The 22,247-nt window shown below is 37.4% G+C and overlaps 1 protein-coding gene and 1 pseudogene across 1 annotated transcript in view; one reads left to right on the top strand and one right to left on the bottom strand.

Moving 5' to 3' along the window:
• PDCD1LG2 (programmed cell death 1 ligand 2) overlaps positions 1–22,009 on the bottom strand; it is a 48,807-nt gene extending 26,798 nt beyond the window's left edge. Inside the window, exons 1-3 of the mRNA XM_006918375.3 lie at positions 21,716–22,009; positions 9,326–9,469; positions 1,812–2,111 (exon numbers count right to left, since the gene is read on the bottom strand). Of these exons, the coding sequence (XP_006918437.1) occupies positions 1,812–2,111; positions 9,326–9,380 (355 nt within the window). The 5' untranslated portion in view covers positions 9,381–9,469; positions 21,716–22,009. The remainder of the gene's footprint in view (positions 1–1,811; positions 2,112–9,325; positions 9,470–21,715) is intronic.
• Positions 18,903–19,021, top strand: LOC112485077 (annotated as a pseudogene).
• Positions 22,010–22,247: the final 238 nt, after the last annotated feature.

Here is a 22,247-nt window from a genome sequence, read left to right on the forward strand (position 1 = left end):
GAGTACTTGGGAAGATCTAGAAACTCATTTTCTAAAATGACCTGTGCCCATGCATTCCTTAGAACATCTTTGTGGTCCCCATATACTCCATATATCTCATATAGTTTGAAGACCATTAATGATCTAAGGAATTAATTAATTAAGATTTAAAGAATAAATCTTCTCCACATCTGAGCCATCCCTATCTAGGTAAGGAAGCAGACAGAGTGCCTTCCTTGGTATGAGCAGCAGTCCTCAACCACAGAGAAAAATTGGGATGACTGGCCCCAAATTGCCCAAAGACCCTAGATGCATTACCGCATTTAAATAGAGATCAACCAACATAGGGACAGTTATTTGGGAGTGTAGGTACCAGAGTACATTAGGGGATCCTGAGAATGTAAAGTCCTCTATCGTCCCATTAATTGAATTCAGACTAACTTCAATGTATTGAAGTTCCTCCCAGTTGGTGCCTAGATGTAAAAGTGTGGTAAAGACAGAAGGCCGCTACATCCAGGCTCAAGGCTTTCCTGATGACTCATGGATAGTTGAGGTATGAGGAGGTCACTGGCCCTGTCATAACTGAAGGTCTTTGAATCAAATCTCTGGACACTCATTATATCATACGCCAGGCACCATGCTCAGTTCTTTTTGTTCATTATCTATTTTAATTTTTACAATAATCCTATGTGGTAGGTACTACTATTGTTAATCTTTTATAAATAAGAAGTTTTTTTATTTGAGATTATGAAAGATGAAATAACCTGCCCAAGATCACAGGTAAAAACAATATTTACTCTCATGTCTTTTAATTTGTCCTTTGTGCCAGATCATAAAGTCATATCATTGTTGCCGAGGTTACTGACTAGTCTTTAGGACCAAACTCCACCGACCCTCCAGAAGAAAGAACAGAGGCCTAATGGGAAATCAAGAAGAGGCAGAGAAAAATCGGCATAGTTTAACTCAGAACAGTCAATGAAGACTAAAGAACACAAGTCAATTAACAGAGTCAAATATATTTTTTATAGCTGTTACATGTCTTTCCCAAATGATCTTTCCTAGAACAAATAGAACCTGAAGATTCTCTTCAGATTTGGGTTCTTCGCTCATGTCGTGGTGGAGAGAACCCTGAACCCAGAGGAATGGGGACAGCTATTGACTTAACTGGGCTCCTTGAGGCCACCCACTTTACTTCTCTGGACTTCTACTGCTTCATCTGCAATAGATGAGGTTTGGACTAGAGTAGTGCTTTCCTAATTTTTTTAGACTGACTCAGAATGAGAAAAAATATTTTACACCATGAGCCAACACACACACCCTCTAAAGAGTTTCACAAAACAATAGTCAGCCCTACTATAGGATACCCTCTGATATATTGTATCCTATTTATGTTGTTCATTCATTTTATTGGGAGCAAAGCACCTACTTGGTTACTGCTCACTAAACTGATATTTTAATCTATTTTTGGATGGCAAACCATGGTTTAAAAAGCTCTGAACTAGAGGAATAAGCTATTCTGAAAGAGTGGCTCAATAATCAAGTTAATGTTCTTACTCTGAGGAACTGTGAATGAGGCACAGCCTATCTTTGGCACCCTCCCACTTTTCATGGTCTCATTTCCTGGCTTCCTCTAGACCCGTTTATTCCTGCAACTCCTACCCAAAATTACCCTTACCTCAGCTGCTTTATACTCAAATGTCAAAAAATATTTCTGAACAGGTGCTTTTCTTTTCTCTGAGATAGCTCTGTCTCCTTATAACCATCCTCCCAGCTTTTGCTTGAGCTCACTTTAGGTCCTGTGTTGGAGAAATGCCTCCACGGGAACTACTCACCTTTGACTTTTAGAGTCAGGTACTTGAAGTCCCAGGCGCCCTTATAGATGATCACGCAGCGGTACTGTCCTTCATCTCTCACTTGAACTCGAGGGAAGTGGAATAAGGCTTTCCCCAGGGGCAGCTGCTCCTCCAGAAGAATGGCACTGTGTAAGGAGGTCTCATTTTCCACATTTTGCAAACTGGCTTTTACATGTCCAAATTCCACATGACCTTCAGTCTCAAAATCACACTCCAGGGTCACATTGCTGCCATGGTCTACCATGTACAGTTCTTTAGGGACTGTCACTGTGAATAAAGCTGAACAGAAAATGAGACAGTCTCCCATTGTATGCCTTCAAATTTCAGTTCTGTACAGAGCTGGGGCTGAGGGGACTCACCCTTCCCCCGTTTTCCAGGAAATACCTGTCACTATCTGGGCATTAGTTTGGGCTCCTTTCTCTCCTTTCCCCCTCCAGTCTGGACAAGAGTAGAATTCTTGATCTACTGCTCTGAGGTAGTTTTCTCCTCTCAACACTCCCCAGCTGTGCAGGTGATAGCTCTCCTGCCACCTATTATCCAGGTTTATTTTACTCATATGGATCAAATTACATCTTTCTCTGCAAAATACTACCTCCTCTCATCAGTGATAGTAATAATAATTATCACGTGTTAATTATGCTAATACATGTTCTCAGTTAGCCTTCCTAGGAAACCAGCAAGGTAGGACCACCTTCATTTTTAGAAAATGAAACCGATACACAGAAAAGTTAAGCAACTTGCCTATGATTGCATAGCCATTGTCAAACCCAGTATTGCTAAATCCCAATTGCTCTTAACCACCGCACCATACAAGCCCATTGTAGAAGCTTCTTCTTTTCTATCAACAAGGGGAACAAAGAATGGAACTAATATTAAGTGTATACCTACTATGTACCAGGCACTATGCTGTTCTTTATAATTATATCATTTAATCCTGAAAATATGACCATGAAATATGTATTATAATTACTGTTTTATAGTTGAGGAAACTGGCTCACAGAGGTTTGCTTCAGGACATCCAGTAAAGTTAAAATTCTGAGCCAGTCATGTGTCTGGTTTCAAAATCTGTAGTTTCTACTGAAGCAGTGTTTCCCCAAATGTGAGGACACACCACCAGAAGTATACAAAATGATTTTAGGTAGGGCAGATTCAAGGCCTAAAAGGAGTTAGATTATTCAGAGAGGAATTTATTCCCTCTTCAATTCTAGTCAATCCTTCAAATTACATATAATTTTCAACCGGACTCACACCTCTAACAACGGATATTTTTCCTTTTAACAAAACAGGAAGCTCCCAGGCAGAAAACAGTATCTGAGTAGATTTTAACAACACCACTTTACTTTAATTGCATTTATTTTTGCTCACTCCTCTATTTACCAGTACCAGTGATGCTGGTTTTCCATTTACCACAGGGTATACCATTTTGTTCGAAAAATAAAAGCTGAGTTGATTTAAGAATTTTATAAAAATGATAGCATAAAGTGTAGTCAAACATGGCAAAACTAATGAAAGAGTGCATGTACAAATAAAGTGTGAGAAATGGTACAAAATTATGCTGCTTCCATCATTAATGAATGGTTATTCATTATGACTGAAGTGTAGTGAGATCTCGAAGTAGTTTCTGAATCATGACAAAATAGATCAAATTTCTTGAGTAGAGCTTGCTTCATTCATTCATTCATTAATCAGTCAAACCAACCATTTGATAAATATTTGAGGGGGTTTCAAAGCATATGCTATTCAAAGAGTCATTTCTATATAAAACATAGTATGAAAAGAGCATTGGATTTAGTGACAAATTAACCTGGGTTCAAATTCTGACTGTATTGAGATTAATCTTGATCATATCATTTAACATCTATGAATCTCCTTATCTGTCAAGGTACAAGGTTAGCATCTACGTCTTGGGATTGTGGTGAAAACTAAGAGAAATGGCACACGTGCAGTAGCTTGTTTTGACCGGTTGTGGGTTGTCAGCAAACATTAGTTCCTTTCTTTTGTATGTTTTATTTCTTGGGAAAGTGGTAGTCCATATAGTCCATACATGGAAAATGCATGGCCAATCTTTATTAATCACAATATTTTATTAACCAGGAAAGCTCATTCCCTGACCATTCTAGCTATCAGATTTCACAGTGTAAGTAAATTTTGGATTGTCTGTTGTTTAACTGATTCTCATTGCAATTCTCTTCTGACTCGAGGTTTTCTTCCTATTATCCTACAAGTCTTTGAAGGCCGTGACCAGGTTGAGTTTGTTCTGGTATCTCCAGCGCCTAGCACATACTAAGTTCTAGTTAAGGTTTTGGCAAATAAATAACAGAAAGAGGGAGAGAGAGAAAGAATGAACCTAATCATACCCTCATTTTCCTTTCATCAAAATGCAACTTGCTCAAGATCACACAAATTGGCATTCTTAATCATCACAAGCACACTTGATGGTAAGTGCTATACATAAACCCGAGATTTATAAAAAACAACTGACAAATTTACATCTTGCCTTCAACCTTTGTTTTAACAATGACTAGAACATTAATGTGCTTTTCTAAAAGAGATCTATGGCACAGAAATGTATTATATCTACCCAGGATTCTTTTGTGGGTGGGGTCAGTGTGATTAAACGAGTGCTTCTGTGTAAAAGAACGCTAATTACACCTGCATTTGCGTGGCTAGGTTGAGAAGACTCTGGAATGATATATGTGAAAAGTGATGCCATACTTCCAAACTTCCTGTATGATTCTATCTTCTGGAATCCAATGAACACTTGTTGTAATTTTCACCTGAGTCTCTATAATAGAACCCTCTTAAAGGTAGATCCCTTTATGAATGGAATCATCTTCAAATACTTGAGTTATGAAGTCCTCTTATAACTAAGACAGAGCCACCTGATACCAAATCTGCTCTGTCCTGAAGGATGATATTTATTCATTTACCAAATATCTATTAACCTTTTCCTATGTGACACGTTCATGAATTTATGCTACTTTTACTCCCTGCGTGGTACTTCCTTTTCTTATTTTATTACACATGATAAAACAGGAAACAAGGGAGAGAATAGGGCTTGCAAAGAAAGTTAGTTGTTGACTCTGAAGTATAACAAGAATTAGAGGACTTTGGGTGTAACATCTATTGAATTTATTTAACAAATTTATTTATCACACTTATGCTTTCTTCTCATGAGAGGGAACGCCTGTAACTTCCTCTGGAATTCCCCATAAGATATAGCAGAACTCCCCTCTTTACTATCTGGGTCTTTGACAAAAATCCATTTTTGCTTGCTTCCCTCCACTGCCTTGTACAGAGTGTATGTGTACAAGGATTGTAGGCATAAAGTATACTACCTCTCAGACAGGTTACATTTTCCAGCTAATGTTCATGAGAGAAAAGAGTGATTAGGAAACATGAATCATGTATCTGAGTAGCTCTGAATAACTAGAAGATTAGTTGTTATTTGGGAAGGCTTTTCAACATACTAATGCCTAAGGATCCTTTAAAATTAAATTCTAATTCTTTTGTGAGGCCAGCATCATTTTTGAAAATTTCCTTGGAAGCTTCTAATGTGCAAAGAACATTGAAAACTGTTGGCTATGACTTTATGATCTGGCACTTGCAAACATATTTTATCATCCTGCCATTCGAAGCATTGTCCTCAGCTTCACCTAGGAGCTAGTTAAGAATGCAGAATGTCAGGCCCTGCCCTAGACCTAGAGAAGCAGAATCTGCATCTTAACATCATTGGAGTGATTTGTATGCACATTAACATCTGACAAGCAGAGTTATAACACTGGTTTGCATTTGAACTGTTAATGGGAAGTAGAGTAATAGTTAACATTTTATTAAGCACAATGAGCCAGACACTGGACTAACCTTTACATCATCATCTCATGTAATGTTCCCAAAATTCTATAAGGTAAGAGTTACTATCCCTATTTTATAGACAGAGAAATATGCCATATGGTTATTAAATTAAGCTTCAACCTAGCATTGAACTCCCGAAGTTGTCAGACGAGGGAAAAAATTGGAAAGTTTCCATGACTACAAAATTAAGCAGACAAAACAGGTTTTCCCATTCATTTCTGCCTCTTGATTAAATTAAAGGGTAAAGGACTTGGCCAGGGCATGAAAAATTCATACATGCATGTTCTTTAGACAAATTAAAGCAACTGCCTTGAGTAATCCTGAAGCTTTTTTAAAAATTATGTAATTATACATACTTCAATATTGTATTGGTTCATTAAGTAAACATTTTAAAACAAAAGATAAAAATCTATGTAATCCAGTTAAACATATAGAGGATTAGGGTACATCTATAATGCTGAAGACTTTTTGAAAGTTCTTGGGGATAACTTTGCATTTTATTTGCAAGCAGGCATCAGTGAGAATAAGCACCTGTCGCATCTCCAGGAAACACAAAATAAATTATTTGCATTACCTCCCAAGATAGTTTCCTCTTTAAACTAATTTTATACTTTTTTTCCATTTAACAACAGAACTTTAATTTTGTTCTGATTTCCAACTAATGTACTTGAAAGGTAGGGGCTGGTTTAGACAGACACAGTTTTCAGAAAACTCTAGTTTCTGGTTTAAGATAGAAGCTTGCTCTTGGCACTAACGAGGTGCTCTAAGAGGACCCATGCACTTCTCTTTGTAGAAACACAGTATGGAGACTTTTTGTCTCCTAGAAATCTTTTTCCCAACCTGATTCTTTTGCTTTGTATACCTCAGGGGTCAGCAGAAGTAGTTTTGGAGGCCAAAGATAGGGTAAGTGGAGTGACCCAGGTTGTGGTCCCTGCCCCAGAGTCACCTCAAGCATCACCATGGTTATGTGCCCCTCACCTCCCGGTTTTTATCCATCTTTGGAAGATGAAGAAGGAAACATCAATGAAAAGGGTGAGACTGGAGTAACTTTTTCCTCCAAACATGACAAAATACAAAAATAAATATTTCTCCTTAAATGTGTCTGGGTTATAAGATGTAAAGTTTTGAAATGAAACTATAAGAAAAAAAGTGAACTATAGTGCTACAATAATAAAAGAGTATATATATATATGTGGAAGGATATACACATAGATCAACAGAACAAAATGGAGAGTCAAGAAATAGACCTACACAAATATGGTCAATTGATTTTTGACAAAGGTGCACAGGCAATTCAATGGAAAAAGTATAGTTTTTTCAACAAATGAGACTGGAGCATCTGGATGTCCATATGCAAAAAAAAAAAAAAAAAAAGCCTCAACACATCTTATATAAAAATTTATTCAAGATGGATTATAAACCTAAATGTAAAATGTACAACTATAAAATATTTAGAAGAAAACAGAGAAGAAAGTCTTTTGGAGCTTGGCTGAAACAAAGAGTTCTTAGGTATGATACCAAAAGCACAATCCAAAAAAGAAATACTGAAAAACTGAACTTCATCAAATTAAATTTTTTGCTCTGCAAAAGACATTGTTAAAAGATGAAAAGATGAGCTGCAGACTGGGAGAAGGTATTTGCATATCACATAGTTGATAAAGGACTTATATCCAAAATTACAAAGAACTCTCAAAACAATAATAAAAAAATAAACAACCCAATTAAAACTGGTCAAATGATTTGAATGCACACTTCACAAAAGAAGATGGCCAATAGGCATATGAAAATATGCTTATCATCACTAGATATTGGGAAATGCAATTTAAAACCAAATGAGATACTTCCACGCTTTTAGAATGACTTAAAAAAAGAAAACAACAAAGTCAATATCAAGTGCTGGCAAGGATGTGGAATAATTGGAACTCTCATGCTTTGTTGACAAAAAATGGTATAGCCCTATGGAAACGTTTGATGGTGCCTTATCAGGTTACCATATGACCCAGCAATCCAACTCCTAGATTTTTACCCAAGTGAAATGAAAATCTATGTTCCCACAAAAACTTATACACAAATGTTTACAGCAATTTCATTTGTATTGCCAAAAATAAGAAACAACTCAAAAGTCCCTAAACTGGGGAATGAATAAACAAAATGTGGCACATACATACAGTGGAATACTACTCAACCAAAAAAAGTAATGAACTATTGATACATATGACAATATGGATGAATCTCAAATGCATTATGCTAAGTGAAAGAAGCCAGACAAAAAGAGTATCTAATGGATGAACCCATTTATGACTCTGGAAAAGTTAAAACTATATGACAGAGAATAGTGTGTGCCTGGGCTTAAAAGTTAGAGGAGGTTTTTTTTCTTTGTTGGTTGGTTTGGCAAGTGATAGAACTGTTCTGGATCTTGATTTTGGTGGTGGTTATATGACTACGCATTTGTCAAAATTCATAGATGTTTTTACGAAAAATTAAATTTTACTGATTTAAAATTAATTATTTTAAATTTAATTACTTAAATTATTTCTGCATTTAAATCTTTAATGCAGAAATAATTTAAGATATTAAATTAAGTACAATGAAGATATACTTATCAGTGCTTACTAAAACCCACCACCTACCCTAAGAACTGGAACATTACAAATGATATATATCTACTGCCTCCACCAAAGGTAATCACCATCCTAAATATTGTATTTAGCATTCTCTTGCTTATTTTTTAGTTTTATCATATATACATGTATGCTTAAGCAATATATTGTTTATTAAAAGGACACTGTGCTTATGTCATCCTCTGTGCTTGATTTTTTGTTTTCCCCTCAACATTATGCTGATAAAATTCCTAGATGCAGTTGCATGCTTTTGTAATTAATTTATTTGCATGCTGTATAATACTCTATTCTACGAATACAAGGTATGCATTCTCTTGTTGATGGGCTTTGGGTTATTTTGTTTTTTTTGTTTTTTGTTTTGCAATGACTAGCAGTTCTGCTAAGAGCATCATTTTTAAAATTTTAAAATAGAAATTTACACAGAAAGGGTAATAAGGAACTATATTGATCTAATTTGTATATCTTTTGTCCCCCTCTCTTTTTAATGAAGAGTGCAGGTCTAGGCATGCACAAGAACAATTAGAGAAGTGAGGTCATCAGTTTGGTCACCCTGATAGCCATGGCTCCCTTTGGGCACTGGATGCTGTAGCCTGATTATTCTCATGTGCTTTTTAAAAGATACTTACACTTTAAAAATTATATTTTAATTATACAAGTAATATCTCTTGTAGATTTCTTTTAATATGCAAGTAAATGCATACTTCTTATTTAAAAAAACCTAGTAAACATGCTAAATAAGATTTTCCTTTTTATCCTCATCCCAGGTCTCTTACCCTCTCCAAACTGATCTTTAGATCTGTTAGTTGTTTTCTTTTTCTTTCTTTCTCAGGTAAACTTTATAAAAAATCTTTGAAATTAAAACTCTTTAATGAGGGAGACATATGCTTGTAACAGCCAGTAATCACATTACCTCTCAAAGAAAAATTTCATCCTAAAAACCACATCCTCATCCTTGGCTTCAAGTAGGGACCATCAACTGCTCCTTTTTCTCAGGCCCCTCCCTTTGTCTGTTCTTACCTGCTGTCTGTTGAAGCTGCATTCCCAGGCTGAAAATTAGCAGTAGGAGGAACATATTCTGTACCGGATCTGAACGAGAAAATTGAAAGTCTCAGGGCCTTCTGAAATGTTGCTGGGTCTCAGAATTTGGTGATTTGCTCGCTCCTGCAAACAGGGAAATGACTCATAAACAAATCTTTGGGTGAGGCGGTGGACTATGGTAGAGTGGAGCTGGGAAGAAAAGTTATATAGATTGATTGTCTAGAAGAAAGGGAAGATAGGGTGAGAGGAAGCAAGACACTCTTTATCCATATAAATTAGAAGCTCTTCTTCCTTTACTAACGGCCTCTTCTGATTATGAACCAGTCCTCTGAATCATTCACACTGGTGGTTATGTGTGTCTCTTTATCTCTTCCACGAAGCCCCCCATAGTTTCAGTAGTAGACCGCTGAAAACCAATCTTGTTTGTCAAACGAATAACCCACACTATCCCTTTCAGCTGGACCGGAACTCTGGGCGTCAGATACTCATAATGCTTAGTGGAACAGAGCTAGATTCTCAATAAATACTTGATAAGTTGACTGTGCAGGTAAAGTAGTGAAGCTCTTTTGAGTGCTGTGATGAAGTTTGCTCATTACCTGAACTACCTGTTACCAAAAGGTTTAGACAGGGAAAGCAGAGAAATGGCTTTGTTGAGTGGGTGCCCAACCTTAGTCCTGCTCCACCTCCTATGGTCCCTGTTTTTTCCCCACCCAAGAACTTCTCATGGTTGAAGACAAAAGTACAGGATACATGACTGTCACTATTATGTATTCCAAGAGGCTTTCAAAATTGTATTAGCCATGGAACCATTTCTTCAAGGGAAATTGATTGGAGTCATACATCTAAGTCAGGTCAAAGAAGAGCTGCTCTGAAAATAATGGAAAGCGAGTGGAGGATATGGATGAGAATGACATAATCTCATTTACACTTTTAAAAGAAGACTCAGTTTTGGTGTAGACAATAGACTATTGCTGGGAAGGAGAGTGGGTTGGGCTAGATTAGAAGCAGGATGATCAGTGAGAAATGTTTTTGCAGAGATGATGATAGTTTGGATCAGAGTAATAGGGCTAGTGGAGGTAAGAAGTGGGCTGTTCAAGGCTTTTCATATTTTTTTCTTTGTCCTTTAAATTTATTAAATTTTTATGGGCTCTCAATTCTGTTCCATTAGTCTGTGCGTCTGTTTTTCTGCCAATACCATGCCGTTTTGATTATTGTTGCTTTGTAATATAAGCTGAAGTCAGGCAGTGTGATACCTCTGGCTTTGTTCTTTTTTCTCAGGATTGTGTTGCCTATTTGGAGTCTTTTGTGATTCCATACAAATCTGATGATTTTTTGTTCTATTTCTTCAAAAGCTGCCATTGGTATTTTGATGGAGATTGCATTAAATCTATTTATTGTTTGGGTAATATAGTCAATAATTTTTGACAAAGGAGCCAAAAATATACAATAGAGAAAAGAAAGCCTCTTTGATAAATGGTACTGGGAAAATTGGAAAGCCACATGCAGAACAATGGAACTAGACTGCTATCTGTCACCATATGCCAAAATTAACTCAAGATGGATCAAAGATCTAAATATAAGACCTGAAACAATAAATTGCATAGAAGAAAACATACATACTAAACTCATAGACCTTTGATTTAGATAGGATTTTATGAACTTGACCTCAAAGGCAAGGCAAATAAAAGCAAAAATAAATAAATGGAACTATATCAAACTAAAAAGGTAAAAAGGTTCTGCACAACAAAAGAAACTATCAACAAAACAAAGAGGCAATCAACTGAATGGGAGATGATATTTCAAACAAAGTCTCTGATAATGAGCTAATATCCAAAATATATAAAGAATTCATGCAACTCAACAACAACAAAAAACAATCCAATAAAAAAATGGGCAGAGGACCTGACCAGACAATTCTCCCAAGAAGACATACAAATAGCCAACAGACATATGAAAAGATGCTCAACTTCACTAGCTATTAGGGAAATGCAAAACAAAATCACAATGAGATACCACCTCACACTTGTTTGAATGACTTTCATCAATAAGATAAGTATTAACAAGGATTGGAGAGGCTCTGGGGAAAAAGGAATCCTCATACACTGCTGGTGAGAATGTAAATTGGTAAAGCTGCTATGGAAAACAGTATGGAGGTTCCTCAAAAAACTAAGAATAGAATTACCATATGACTCAGCAATCCTTCTTCTGGGTTTCTACCTAAAAGTTTTGAAAACATTTGTCTGTAAAGATATATGCACCCCAATGTTCACTGCAGCATCATTCACGATGGTCAAGACATGGAAACAACCAAAGTGCTCTTTGATAGATAACTGGATAAAGAAGATGTGGTACATATGAACAATGGAATATTATTCAGCCATAAGAAAAGATGAAACCCTGCCATTTTTGACAACATAGATAGATCTTGAGATAATCATGCTAAGTGAAATAAGTCAGACAGAAAAAGTTGAAAACCATATGATTTCATTTACATGTGGGATACAAAACTGAAAGTAACAAATGGACAAGACAAAAACCTATAGACACAAACAACAGTTTAGTGGTCACCAGAAGGAAAGGGGGGAAATGGGGTGGTAGATAAGGGTAAAAGAGGTCAAATATATGGTGAGAGAAGGAAATTTGACTTTGGGTGGTGAACACACAATGTAATATACAAATGACTGTATTATTGAACTGTACACTTGAAACCTGTATAATTTTATTAAACAATGTCACTCCAATAAACTTAATTTAAAAAAAAAGGAAAAATCTAGGAAAATTTCTAGGTTTGGGGATTGTGTCATTAGAGCAATGCAGGTACTACTTATTAAAATAGAAAAGACTGAGAGAGAAGCAGATTAGGGAGCAGAAATCAAGAACTGTGTTTGGAATATGTCTGTTTGAGATGCCTATTAGACATCCAAGTGAAAATGTTTAGTAGGCAGTTAGGTAACAAGTGGTCTAGAGTTTGGGGGTAGAGATATGAAATTGGGAGTCATCGAAATATAGTATTACTTAAAGCCATGGGGCTGCATGACATCACCTAAAGAGCGAAAGAGAAGAGAAAGCGTCGAAGGACTGAGATGAGGGGCATTCCAACATTTATTGATTTTTGAGCGGGAGGCCACTAGCAAAGAGGATTGAGAGGAAAATTAAAAAGGCAAATTAGCTAGGTCCTTTATTTTTCTGTATTCAAATGCTTTGACATCTGGGGTCTTGCTGACCATGGACGGATTGCCCTCCCAGGATTAAAGAATTCCAATCCAGAGTTTACACCTCCAACCACCTTTAATGGACTCTCAACTCTGTGCCACTACCCACCTGCCTTTCATCACCCCAGTGCCAGGTACCAGACAGTAAGGGACAGCTCCTATGTCCCAGAGCCTGCTAAATTATTCAATCTAGCCAATTCTAAGCCTGCTCACCCACTTTGCCCATTCCTTCCAGTGCAAAACACAATAAAGGCTCCTGCCCAGATTTTCCCCTTCTCCCTCTGTCTCCTGTCTGACTCTGGCGCATCACTGTATGGCCCCGTGTGGTGTGACATGCTCTTTTCTTTTGGGATCTATGAGTATAAAAAAAATATTTTTTCAATGACAGTCATAGCTAAATAACAATAAAACCTAGAGTTTAAGACAAAGTGTTACAGAGGGAGTGGTCAGTGAGCCAAAAGCTCCTGAGAGTCAGACTTAGCAGTATGGAATTCATGGATAATCTGGTTAAGTTGGTATCAGTGGATTTGGTGATAATGAAAGCCTGTGTGGATTCAAAAGAAAATAAGAGGTAAGGATGTGGAAGACAACAGAATATAGGCAATTTTTTAGAGAAGAATGCTAAAAAAGGAGATGAGAAATGTGGCCATAGCTAGAAGAGTAGGCGAGGTCCACAGTGGGCTGTATCCTTGCTTTTATTTTAAGGAGGAAGATATTACAGCAGGTAACAACTGGGAACAGAATCGAGTGCTTTCTATCCAGAAATGCTCAAGGCACACCTTAGCTAGACCTGAAGATCCTCTTTCTTATCAAAAATGCAGATGTATCCAGAAAAGATGTCTTAAATGGCACCTGCAGGCCTAGTACTAGTCTAGCATTCTCATTTCTAGAGCACAAAAGGATAGCATATAACGTAGTTTTGGCAACAGAAAGGACTTTCAGCTCACCCATCACTGGCATTAACTTCCCCTTCTTCCTTGCCCATCCAAAGGGACTTCCCTTGCACACTGCCCGCTTGAGTCAATTGAGAGACAGACAATGTTGTAAAGGTACTTTCCAACCAGCGGCCTTCTTTCTTCTGGAAATAATGTGCCCCATGCAATGGTTAAGAGCTCAAGCTCTAGAGCCAGAACATCTAAGTTCAAATCCTGGGTCTACAAATTATTAGCCTCTAAATCTTTGGTCAGTTTATGCAAACTCTTTATGCCCCATTTGCCTATAATGACAATAATAACACCTACTTCAAGCCAGAATCGTGGGTGTCATCTTAAACCTACTCAACTCTCATCTTGCAAATCCAGTCCATCCCCCAGTTCTGTTAATTCTACTTCTTGGATGATACTTCCTCTTTCCAAAATCCCACTGCCATTGCCTTAATTCAGCTTCTTGTCATTTCTCTTTATACCACAGCACAGTCTCCTCACTGCCATTTTTACCCTCTAGTTTTGCTTCCCTCTGCTCCATCTTCTGCTTGATGAGGTAGAGAACCTTGGCATCATCCTCAACTCTTTTCTTCTCTCACCTGTATCTGATTCATTAACAAATCCTATAGTCCCTTCCTTTAAATATATATGGAATCTGACCACTTCTTACCACTTCCATATCAGCCTGAGCCATTACCATCTCTTATGCTGATTCCTGTAATAGCCAGATGACTGGACTCTATGATTCTGACCTTGCCTTCCTACAGTTGATCCTCAACACAGTGACCAGAATAATTCTTTAAAAATATAAGTCAAATCATGCTCAAAACCTTTTGATGACTCACTATTTCACTGAGAGTAAAAATCCTGAGTCCTTCCAAAAGCTCAGGTAAGAGGGGCCTATTTGTACACCCACATACTTTCTTTGCTCTTTCTGGTTGAGATTACCTATGTAAAATTATGACAGAACCACCCCTCCAACATCCCCAATTCTCTTTACCTGTCTCTCTTTTTCAAAGCATTCTAACATACCACATAAACGTACTTGTTTATTATTTTATTGCCTGCCATCTTCCATGAGAATATAATCACTAAAATCAGGGATCTTTGTCTGTTTTGCTTTCTACTGTGCCTTCAGCCCCTAGAATATTGTCTGGCATTAGGTAAGGACTCTGTTAATATTTGTTAAATAAATTATCCCTTTACTTAGCAGGCAGAATAATCTCCTAAATACTGATTAATCAAATCTCACCATATCACTTCTACTTAAAAGACTTCGGTAGCTCCTGTTATTTACAAGATCAAATTCTCCTTAGTGTGGCCTTCAAAATCTAAATCCTTCTCTTATCTGGCCCCCCTTGCCTTAGCCACAGAAAAATACATGACATTTTCATGACTAGGACTTCATAGGTGCTTTGAGAATTCTAATCTCTCACATCTGATCTCATCTTATTTTTTTCTAATCTTATTTTTTTCTCTATCTCGATCTCTTCATGTGCTTAAAAAAATAGTATCGCTTCTTAAATATCTCCTTAAGTAGCCTCACATTCTTATACATTCAACACAAATGGATAAGAATTTCAGAAGTGTCTTAAGCTGTTCCTTCTACCTCAATTGTATCTGCTACTCACTTCTAGTGTTAGCACTTCACTCATTCCTAGTATGTTAATTTGCTACACTTCTGCCTTTCCTGCTAAAACGAGAGCTCTTTGTACTTTATTAGGTCCTCATAATGGACAAATGAGTAAGTGCTTGCTCGCACACTTGACAATTTAGCGTCATGCTCAGGAATCTGAGACTACTGGCTTCCAGTTGGCTCCTTTTCTCTACTGGAGAAACAGAAGCCTTATTTTGGTTGTTTATTTTAGCCCCAAATAAGAAAGAAATTTCCATCAGAGCCACTCATAACGGAATGGGCTATTAATAGGGTGGGGAGGTCATCATCCCTGGAATTGTTTAAGCAAACGGAATACTTAGAAGCCAGAGTTTCCAGAAGAGGTGGAAGGCGATCCCTTTTTGACGCTAAGATTACGTATAAGGTTATCTCCCAAAAAAAATGTTTCCACAGGTATCTCAAGCCCCTCACCAACCTCTCTCAAAATGTGACTCAATCTTGATAAGATCCCTGCCCTCTGGGTTCTTTAGGAGAACTCCATTTTATGAAAGAGCAAGTTCTTGGAAACTTTAATGTTAGGGAAGTATGGACTCTTTATACTCAGGCAGGCAAGACCTGAGAGAGTTTATTTAGAGAACTTACAGAGTGCATTGCCAAAATTAATAACTCAATGCAGCATTTACAGAGTATCCACATGTAAGACACTCCTTCAGCTAAATGAGCATTGCCCTCTCCATGAGATGAAATTCAACTGTTCAAACAACCATGCTTCCCCTTTAGTCTTCCTTTTTAAAATTTATCTTTGTTTTGGACATAAATATCTTACTGTCTATGCCTGTATGGCCATTCATTTTTATCTTCATTATATAGTCCTTATGTACATGTTCATTTTTGCTAGTTTCCAGAACAGAGGATGCTCACTGTAGCTACCTTTTATCAGGCAAGATGATCTTTAATGAATACCTTGGAATGTGAGTAGAAAAGTAGTTTTTAATCAATGATCAGTAGAGCTGAATTTTTTAAGTTCTGGGTAATTCTTAATGAATTTCTGGGTAATTCTTAGCAATTCTGCCTATGAATACGATATAGTAGTTGTGGTCAAATCATGATCTGAAACAGCAGAATGGCATAGGATATAAGATTTGAGAACCTGTTTTGGAGGCTCCAGGAGGAGCCAAGAAGGGCCCTCTCAAGTCAAGAGATGCTCAGGCTTGAGAGTGAGAAGAAGCAAAAACTATTCTTTTTACGTTTATGAAAAGTCTTGCTCAGATTGCTGCCCTGACTTTGCTCTCCCCCAGGCCACTAAGCAAGCTGGAGAAGACTCCGAGCTAAGCATCAGGAGACACTAATTCCAGTCCTTGCTCTATTCCTAATGCTTTGGGAACTCACTCTTCCCTGTCCACAAAAGAAGAAGTGAACTAGGTGATTTCCAAGGTCCCTTCCATGTACCGTGTATGCAACTATTGATCTTCGCAACCAGTCTCAACCATTTCGTTTCAACACAATAGGTAATATTCAAGTATATAACATCCCAAGATTTTTGATGAACCATGAACATTTTTATTTTCTTAAGATATTAAAGCATGATTCCACTTGTAACTACCACAACTGTTGCTGGCATGCTGGTAACAGTTGATCCCTTAAACAGGACTTAAAGTAAATTAACATATATAAGATTTGCCTTATTCTTTTACTCTTCCCCTCTAAAAGGCGTTTTAGAAGGTGAGTGAAAATGATATCATGGAGATAATAAGTGAAATATAAATTCCAACTTATAAATATGTGTATTTATATATGTGTATGTAAATATGAAGCCAAATTTTGATAATTTAAGCACTTTCTTGTTAGTAACACAAAACAATGCAGGGATTTGCATAACCTTTGTTGCCTAGGTTTTGTCAGAGCAAGTGGCCAGAAACGTCACGTTCTGCCGGCCATGTTCTCAGCTAGGGAGGAAAAGATATGGAGAAATCCTCAAGAGTCTATACATATCATCAAGGGGAAGAGTTCTACTTCTATGAACATCTTTTTTTCTTTTTCCTTTGTTTCTCTACACTGACCAAGAGATTAAGCTCCACAAGAGCAGCGATTTCTATCTGTTTTTGTTTCTTGCTATTTCTCAGCGCCCTAAACAGCTCCTGATACATGATGGGTCCTCATTAATACTTGTTGAATGACCAAATACTGTTCCTAAGAGTCACAAGTGGCACTTCCGATGTGGTGCTTTGGGAGGGGTGGAAACTGGAAATCATCAAGTTCTCTAATATCTGAAGCTCTTGGCCAAACCGCAGGCAGTGAATAGAATGCTTGTGGGTCCTTGGAGAAGGTATGTGAAAAAATACTTTGTAAATGGAAAGCATTCTTCACATTCATTCTTATCATCACTTACAATGGTGACTGGTGATCTTTGCTCTAAAATTCCATGATTTCTTAACATGACCACTCTTTTCACTACCCATGAAGATCTCACTTGGTAAAAGGCTACCCAATCTTTAAGTCTCACTCAGGGCCACTTCCTTCATAAATCTTTCCTCTGAGCCTCCTAAACAAATGCTTCTTGAACTGTTGTACTTCTTGTCAATTTATATTTAATGGTTTATGTCCATCTTCTCCTTAGTAGATGTTTAGACCTTATTCTGTTTACTTCTACATAAGAAGTACTAATAACAATTTATTCAATTATATTGGGAAGTTGTATCTTTCCGGAAAAATCAAGAAAACTTTTATAATTCTGAGACGTTTGTAAGCAGAAACAAGGAAAACTTTCCAAAGCAAAATTTGCAAGAGGATCAAAAATCATTGTAGGTACTAGAAATTTCATTTTCTGACAATTCACCTATCTGCCAAAATCTATTTGTGAACTGATAGATGAAATGAAATGTATGGTGCTGCAATAACATCGAGAGGTTTTCATTACTTCTTTCTTTTTTTTTTTTTCCAAAATATTTACTCTATATTTACTATGTGCCAAGCTCTGGTATGCAAAGATAAATATGACAGTCAGAACCAATGCTTACAAGAATTCTCTGATCGTAGAATAACCAAGGCATAGACATTTTATGGAAATATCTCAAGAAATCTAGCAAATAATTCCTTTTTGGAACATTAACCAGCACAAAAGATCGTGTTTGTATAACACTTTATTCTTTGCTGAACATTGTCAGTCTTATCTCATTTGACTCCTCCCTCTCCTTAAGTGTCTAGCACAGCCCTGGGTATCTACAACCTCAATAAATACCAAACTGAGTTGAAATATTTGAATTAATCACTGTTTTTGAAGCAAAGTGTCTAAGAGAGGAATGGTAATTAGCAATGTTTTAAAAATTTCCATTTGAATGACTTTGGGCAAGTAATGCAGTTTGCCTCAGGTCCTACCACTCCCTATTGTATTACATCCAGCTGGATTCATACATTTTTATTACCTAGGAGTCCCTACTGGACATTTGAGTCATATTAGCCATAGTGGCTCTGCTTTCAGAGGTGCATCAGTAACCTTTCAGTATAATTATTGCATCTCTAAACCATCTGCAGCATGGATAAACTACCTGTAGCCTTAAAATGTTATTCGAGTCAATTTAACTTTAGTTCAAATTTAACTTAAATTCACATTGCCTCTCAACTCTTTAGCCAATAAATATTTTACTCTCACTTTTTGCAAGTCTTTGAATTAGACTGGAGAATCAATAGAAGGATTCATTTAAGAAAGAGTCCCTGCCCTTAAAAACATTATGACACAGCCAGACAGTTAAAACTTGTACACAAAAAAAATACTAATAAGTGATGTAAAAAGTTTTGCAAAAACCCTGGTCTATGGCCATGCCACCCTGAACAAGCCCCATCCCATCTGATCTCGGAAGCTAAGCAGGGTCGGGCCTGGTTAATACTTGGATGGGAGACCACTTAGGAACACTAGGTGGTGTAGGTGTAAAAAATAAAAATAAAAAATAAGGGATTGTAAACTGACAAGGTCCTTTTAATCTGTGAGGTCAACTAAGGGTTGCCTCACCTAAAAAAATTTTTAAAAGTGCAGAAACCATGAAAGTTGACTGGAAGATGAGAGACTGACCGGATGGGTGGAATTTGAACTGAGTCTTAGAAGCACTGGTAGTATTCACAGAGTTGGAGCTACTTTTGTGGGCACTGCAGATGGCCCAGAAGCAAAGTCTCAGAGGTGCGAACACACAGGGCATATTAAAGGAGAAAATGAACAGCATAATTTGGCTGGAAATATAATTGAGAAGAGAATGTTGAAGGGTTAATGCCAGGTAGAGCTGCCAATAGAGGACTAAAAAACCAAGTGACAATAATACAGGAGTGTTTGAAAAACATTAACTCTGTTTTTTGTTTTTGTTTTGTTTGTTTTTTAGTATGAATAAAGGGAGAATGGAATTGAAAACCAACCACCCAAATAGGGGCTTATTGTATTCAACCTGCTATTTGATAAAGCCCTTGATATAGAGACAGAAAAAGGGAAGAAAGGGAAAGGAAGGAAAAATTGAATAAAACAATTGACAGAACCATTGACAAAACAATTGATAAGGGATCAGCCATTCAGGAAAGAAAGAGAAACAACAAGTTGACTTGCAATTTTGAGACCAGACTATCAAAACAATATTGCTATCGTGGGGGGCGGGGCAGGAAATACAGCAGCAAGAGCTGATGTTTAGAGGAAAGACAATGAGTTGGGTTTGAGTTGTGAAGTAATGCAAGGCCTTCAAGGAAAATGTAGGTGTAGAGTTTGGAGCAAAATTCAGGGCTAGAGATAAGGATAAAGAAGTTATTCCCAATATGGAGATGGTGGTTGACAATGAGGAATAAATTAACTCTTTGAATGGGGAGAATTTAAAGAGATGAGAAACGAAAGGTCTGAACTTTGAGGAATGCTCCAAAATTTGGAGAGTAAAATTTGGAAAGAAGAGGGCAGAGAAGAATTGGTCCCCCATAACAGTGTCTCTGACCCAAGGGAGGAAAATCCCAAAGAACAGAGGTAGTTGATAATAGAGAGGTCTGGAGAATAAGAACTGGGAATGGTCCCTAGGGGTGTTAGAGAGGATTAGAAGGCATTGAGGTGATTGGATTGGATAATCTTTCACATTCCTTTATCTATTCCTTTATCTAGATCTGTGAGTTGATTTGAAAACTAGGGAAACACAAATAACCTAAAGGAGCCCTGCTGCAGCAGAGCAGGATGTGACAGAATAGGAGGCCAAGCTGCAGCCGTCTCATTATAGGGTAACCCAAGTATGCAGCAGTCGAGGCAAATGTTATATTTGGACATTGCCATATGGAAAAAGTTAATACACAACAATCTATGTATCACTGTCCAATGCATTGTAAAGCAAGTCAACCCTAAAGCATGACCTGTAAGAGCATCTCTGAAGATACCTGCACCATCTTCTCAAATCAATCCCCTGTATATTACACAAACTCTACCTCCTGTGATTCACCTGCAGTTTCATCAAATCAATTAATTCAACAATTTAATAAGCACCCCAAGAGCACCTGTGTGTGTTGTGAGGTACTGTGCCAGGCACTAGGGATTCAGAGAACCTAAAAGGTGTGGCCCTTGCCTATGAGGAGCTCGAGTTTGATAGAAAGGCTCACAGACTGGAGAAACCCAGGGAAAAGACCCCTTGAGGTAGCAGACCAGGAAAAAGCAAGAGTAGGCAATGAAGGTGAATAAACCAGTTCAGAGTGGCAAGAGCAATATGATTCATCTATTCATAGGATCTTAGGCTTGGGAGGGAGCTTGGAGAACACCTGGGTCTACTGGCATATGACTCCTGATACCATTGTGTGTTTACTGCTCACACCGAATATTCTTACTGTGCATTTTGTCAATTTATGTCTATCATTCCCTTCCACCAAACCATAGAATTCCAGGGTTAGAAGACCTTATTAGTAGGCAATTTCGCTCAAGTCTCACCTCCCCATTTCAACCCTTTCTCACATGAATCCACTGTTATCTCTTTTCTACCATGTGCACCCAAGTGGGAAGCAATAAATAGCAATAGTTGCAATTTTCCTTCATTTTGCTAACCTTTCTCTTATCACTTTATATTTAAAAAATAAGCCTTTTAGTAGGCCCCAAGTCACACTTTTGTTAAATAATGATTGCCTATGGTATAAGTTAATGTAATTATACTTTTGATTCTTTTTAAAAACAGCTTACTTTAGAGCATAGCTTATAAACACTGGCTAGACTGGAATGTTGACTGTCTGCCAAAAGGATGATCACAAATAGATGTCATATGTAGGAAAAAAAAATTTTTAAGTTTCATTAACCCACCAAAAATTCTAAGCTGAAAGACAATCTCAAAAATCGTCCTTTTTTTTTTTCAGTACACATTTATTTTGTGCAGAAAAAATATCTTACCTCATAAAACTGCCCAACAAGAATAATAAGCATAGGTACAGGCAAGAGAAATCTTACTATTTGGGGGACAGGAAGAAGTTAGCTTATTTGTCCCCCTGAGCACAATTTTTGAGGCAAAATTTCTCCTGCCTCCAATGATGTGGAAAGAAAATGTGCTCCTACTTACCCCACTGTGACAGCCTCCTCATGTTCTAAAATACCAACTCAGAGTACCAGAAAAATCTCAACCCACTCAGTACTTACATCAGGACGTGGCGCTGGTCCTCAGGCAAAGACACAAAAGGAAATAAAACAACAAAAAGTTGCTCTTTAAATCAGATTCCTTTATAGAAACCAACAAAAACAAACAAGAAAACAAAACAAAAGTAAACTGAAACAAAAATCAAAAATACTCTGCTGCCTAGATCACTGCAACAACCAGTAGCTCCAAGCCAGGATTCCTTTTAGCTGGCAGAGGGATATACAAGGATGAATAACGAAAAGACATTGGAGTAAGTACATTAAGCAAGAGAAGAAAAGCTCAGGCTCCGTTGTAACGTGACAGTAATTAAAACCAGAGTTGTGACGGAAGCCCAGCCTGCTGAGACTTTCCTGGTTTTGCTTTCACATTTGCCTCTTAGAACGCAGCTGTTGAACTGTGGGCCAGGGCTTGTTTTTAGAAAGAAGGAGATCCAGGCTCATTTTCTGAAAGAAACTCAGATGAAAGGGAGGTTGTAAGCTACAGATTAAGTACTTTTCCTGCCCCACCTCCCCACCATGTCACTAAATAGGAAAG

The sequence above is a fragment of the Pteropus alecto genome, unplaced genomic scaffold (genome assembly GCF_000325575.1).
Source record: "Pteropus alecto unplaced genomic scaffold, ASM32557v1 scaffold95, whole genome shotgun sequence".
In the NCBI taxonomy this organism is placed as follows: domain Eukaryota; kingdom Metazoa; phylum Chordata; class Mammalia; order Chiroptera; family Pteropodidae; genus Pteropus; species Pteropus alecto.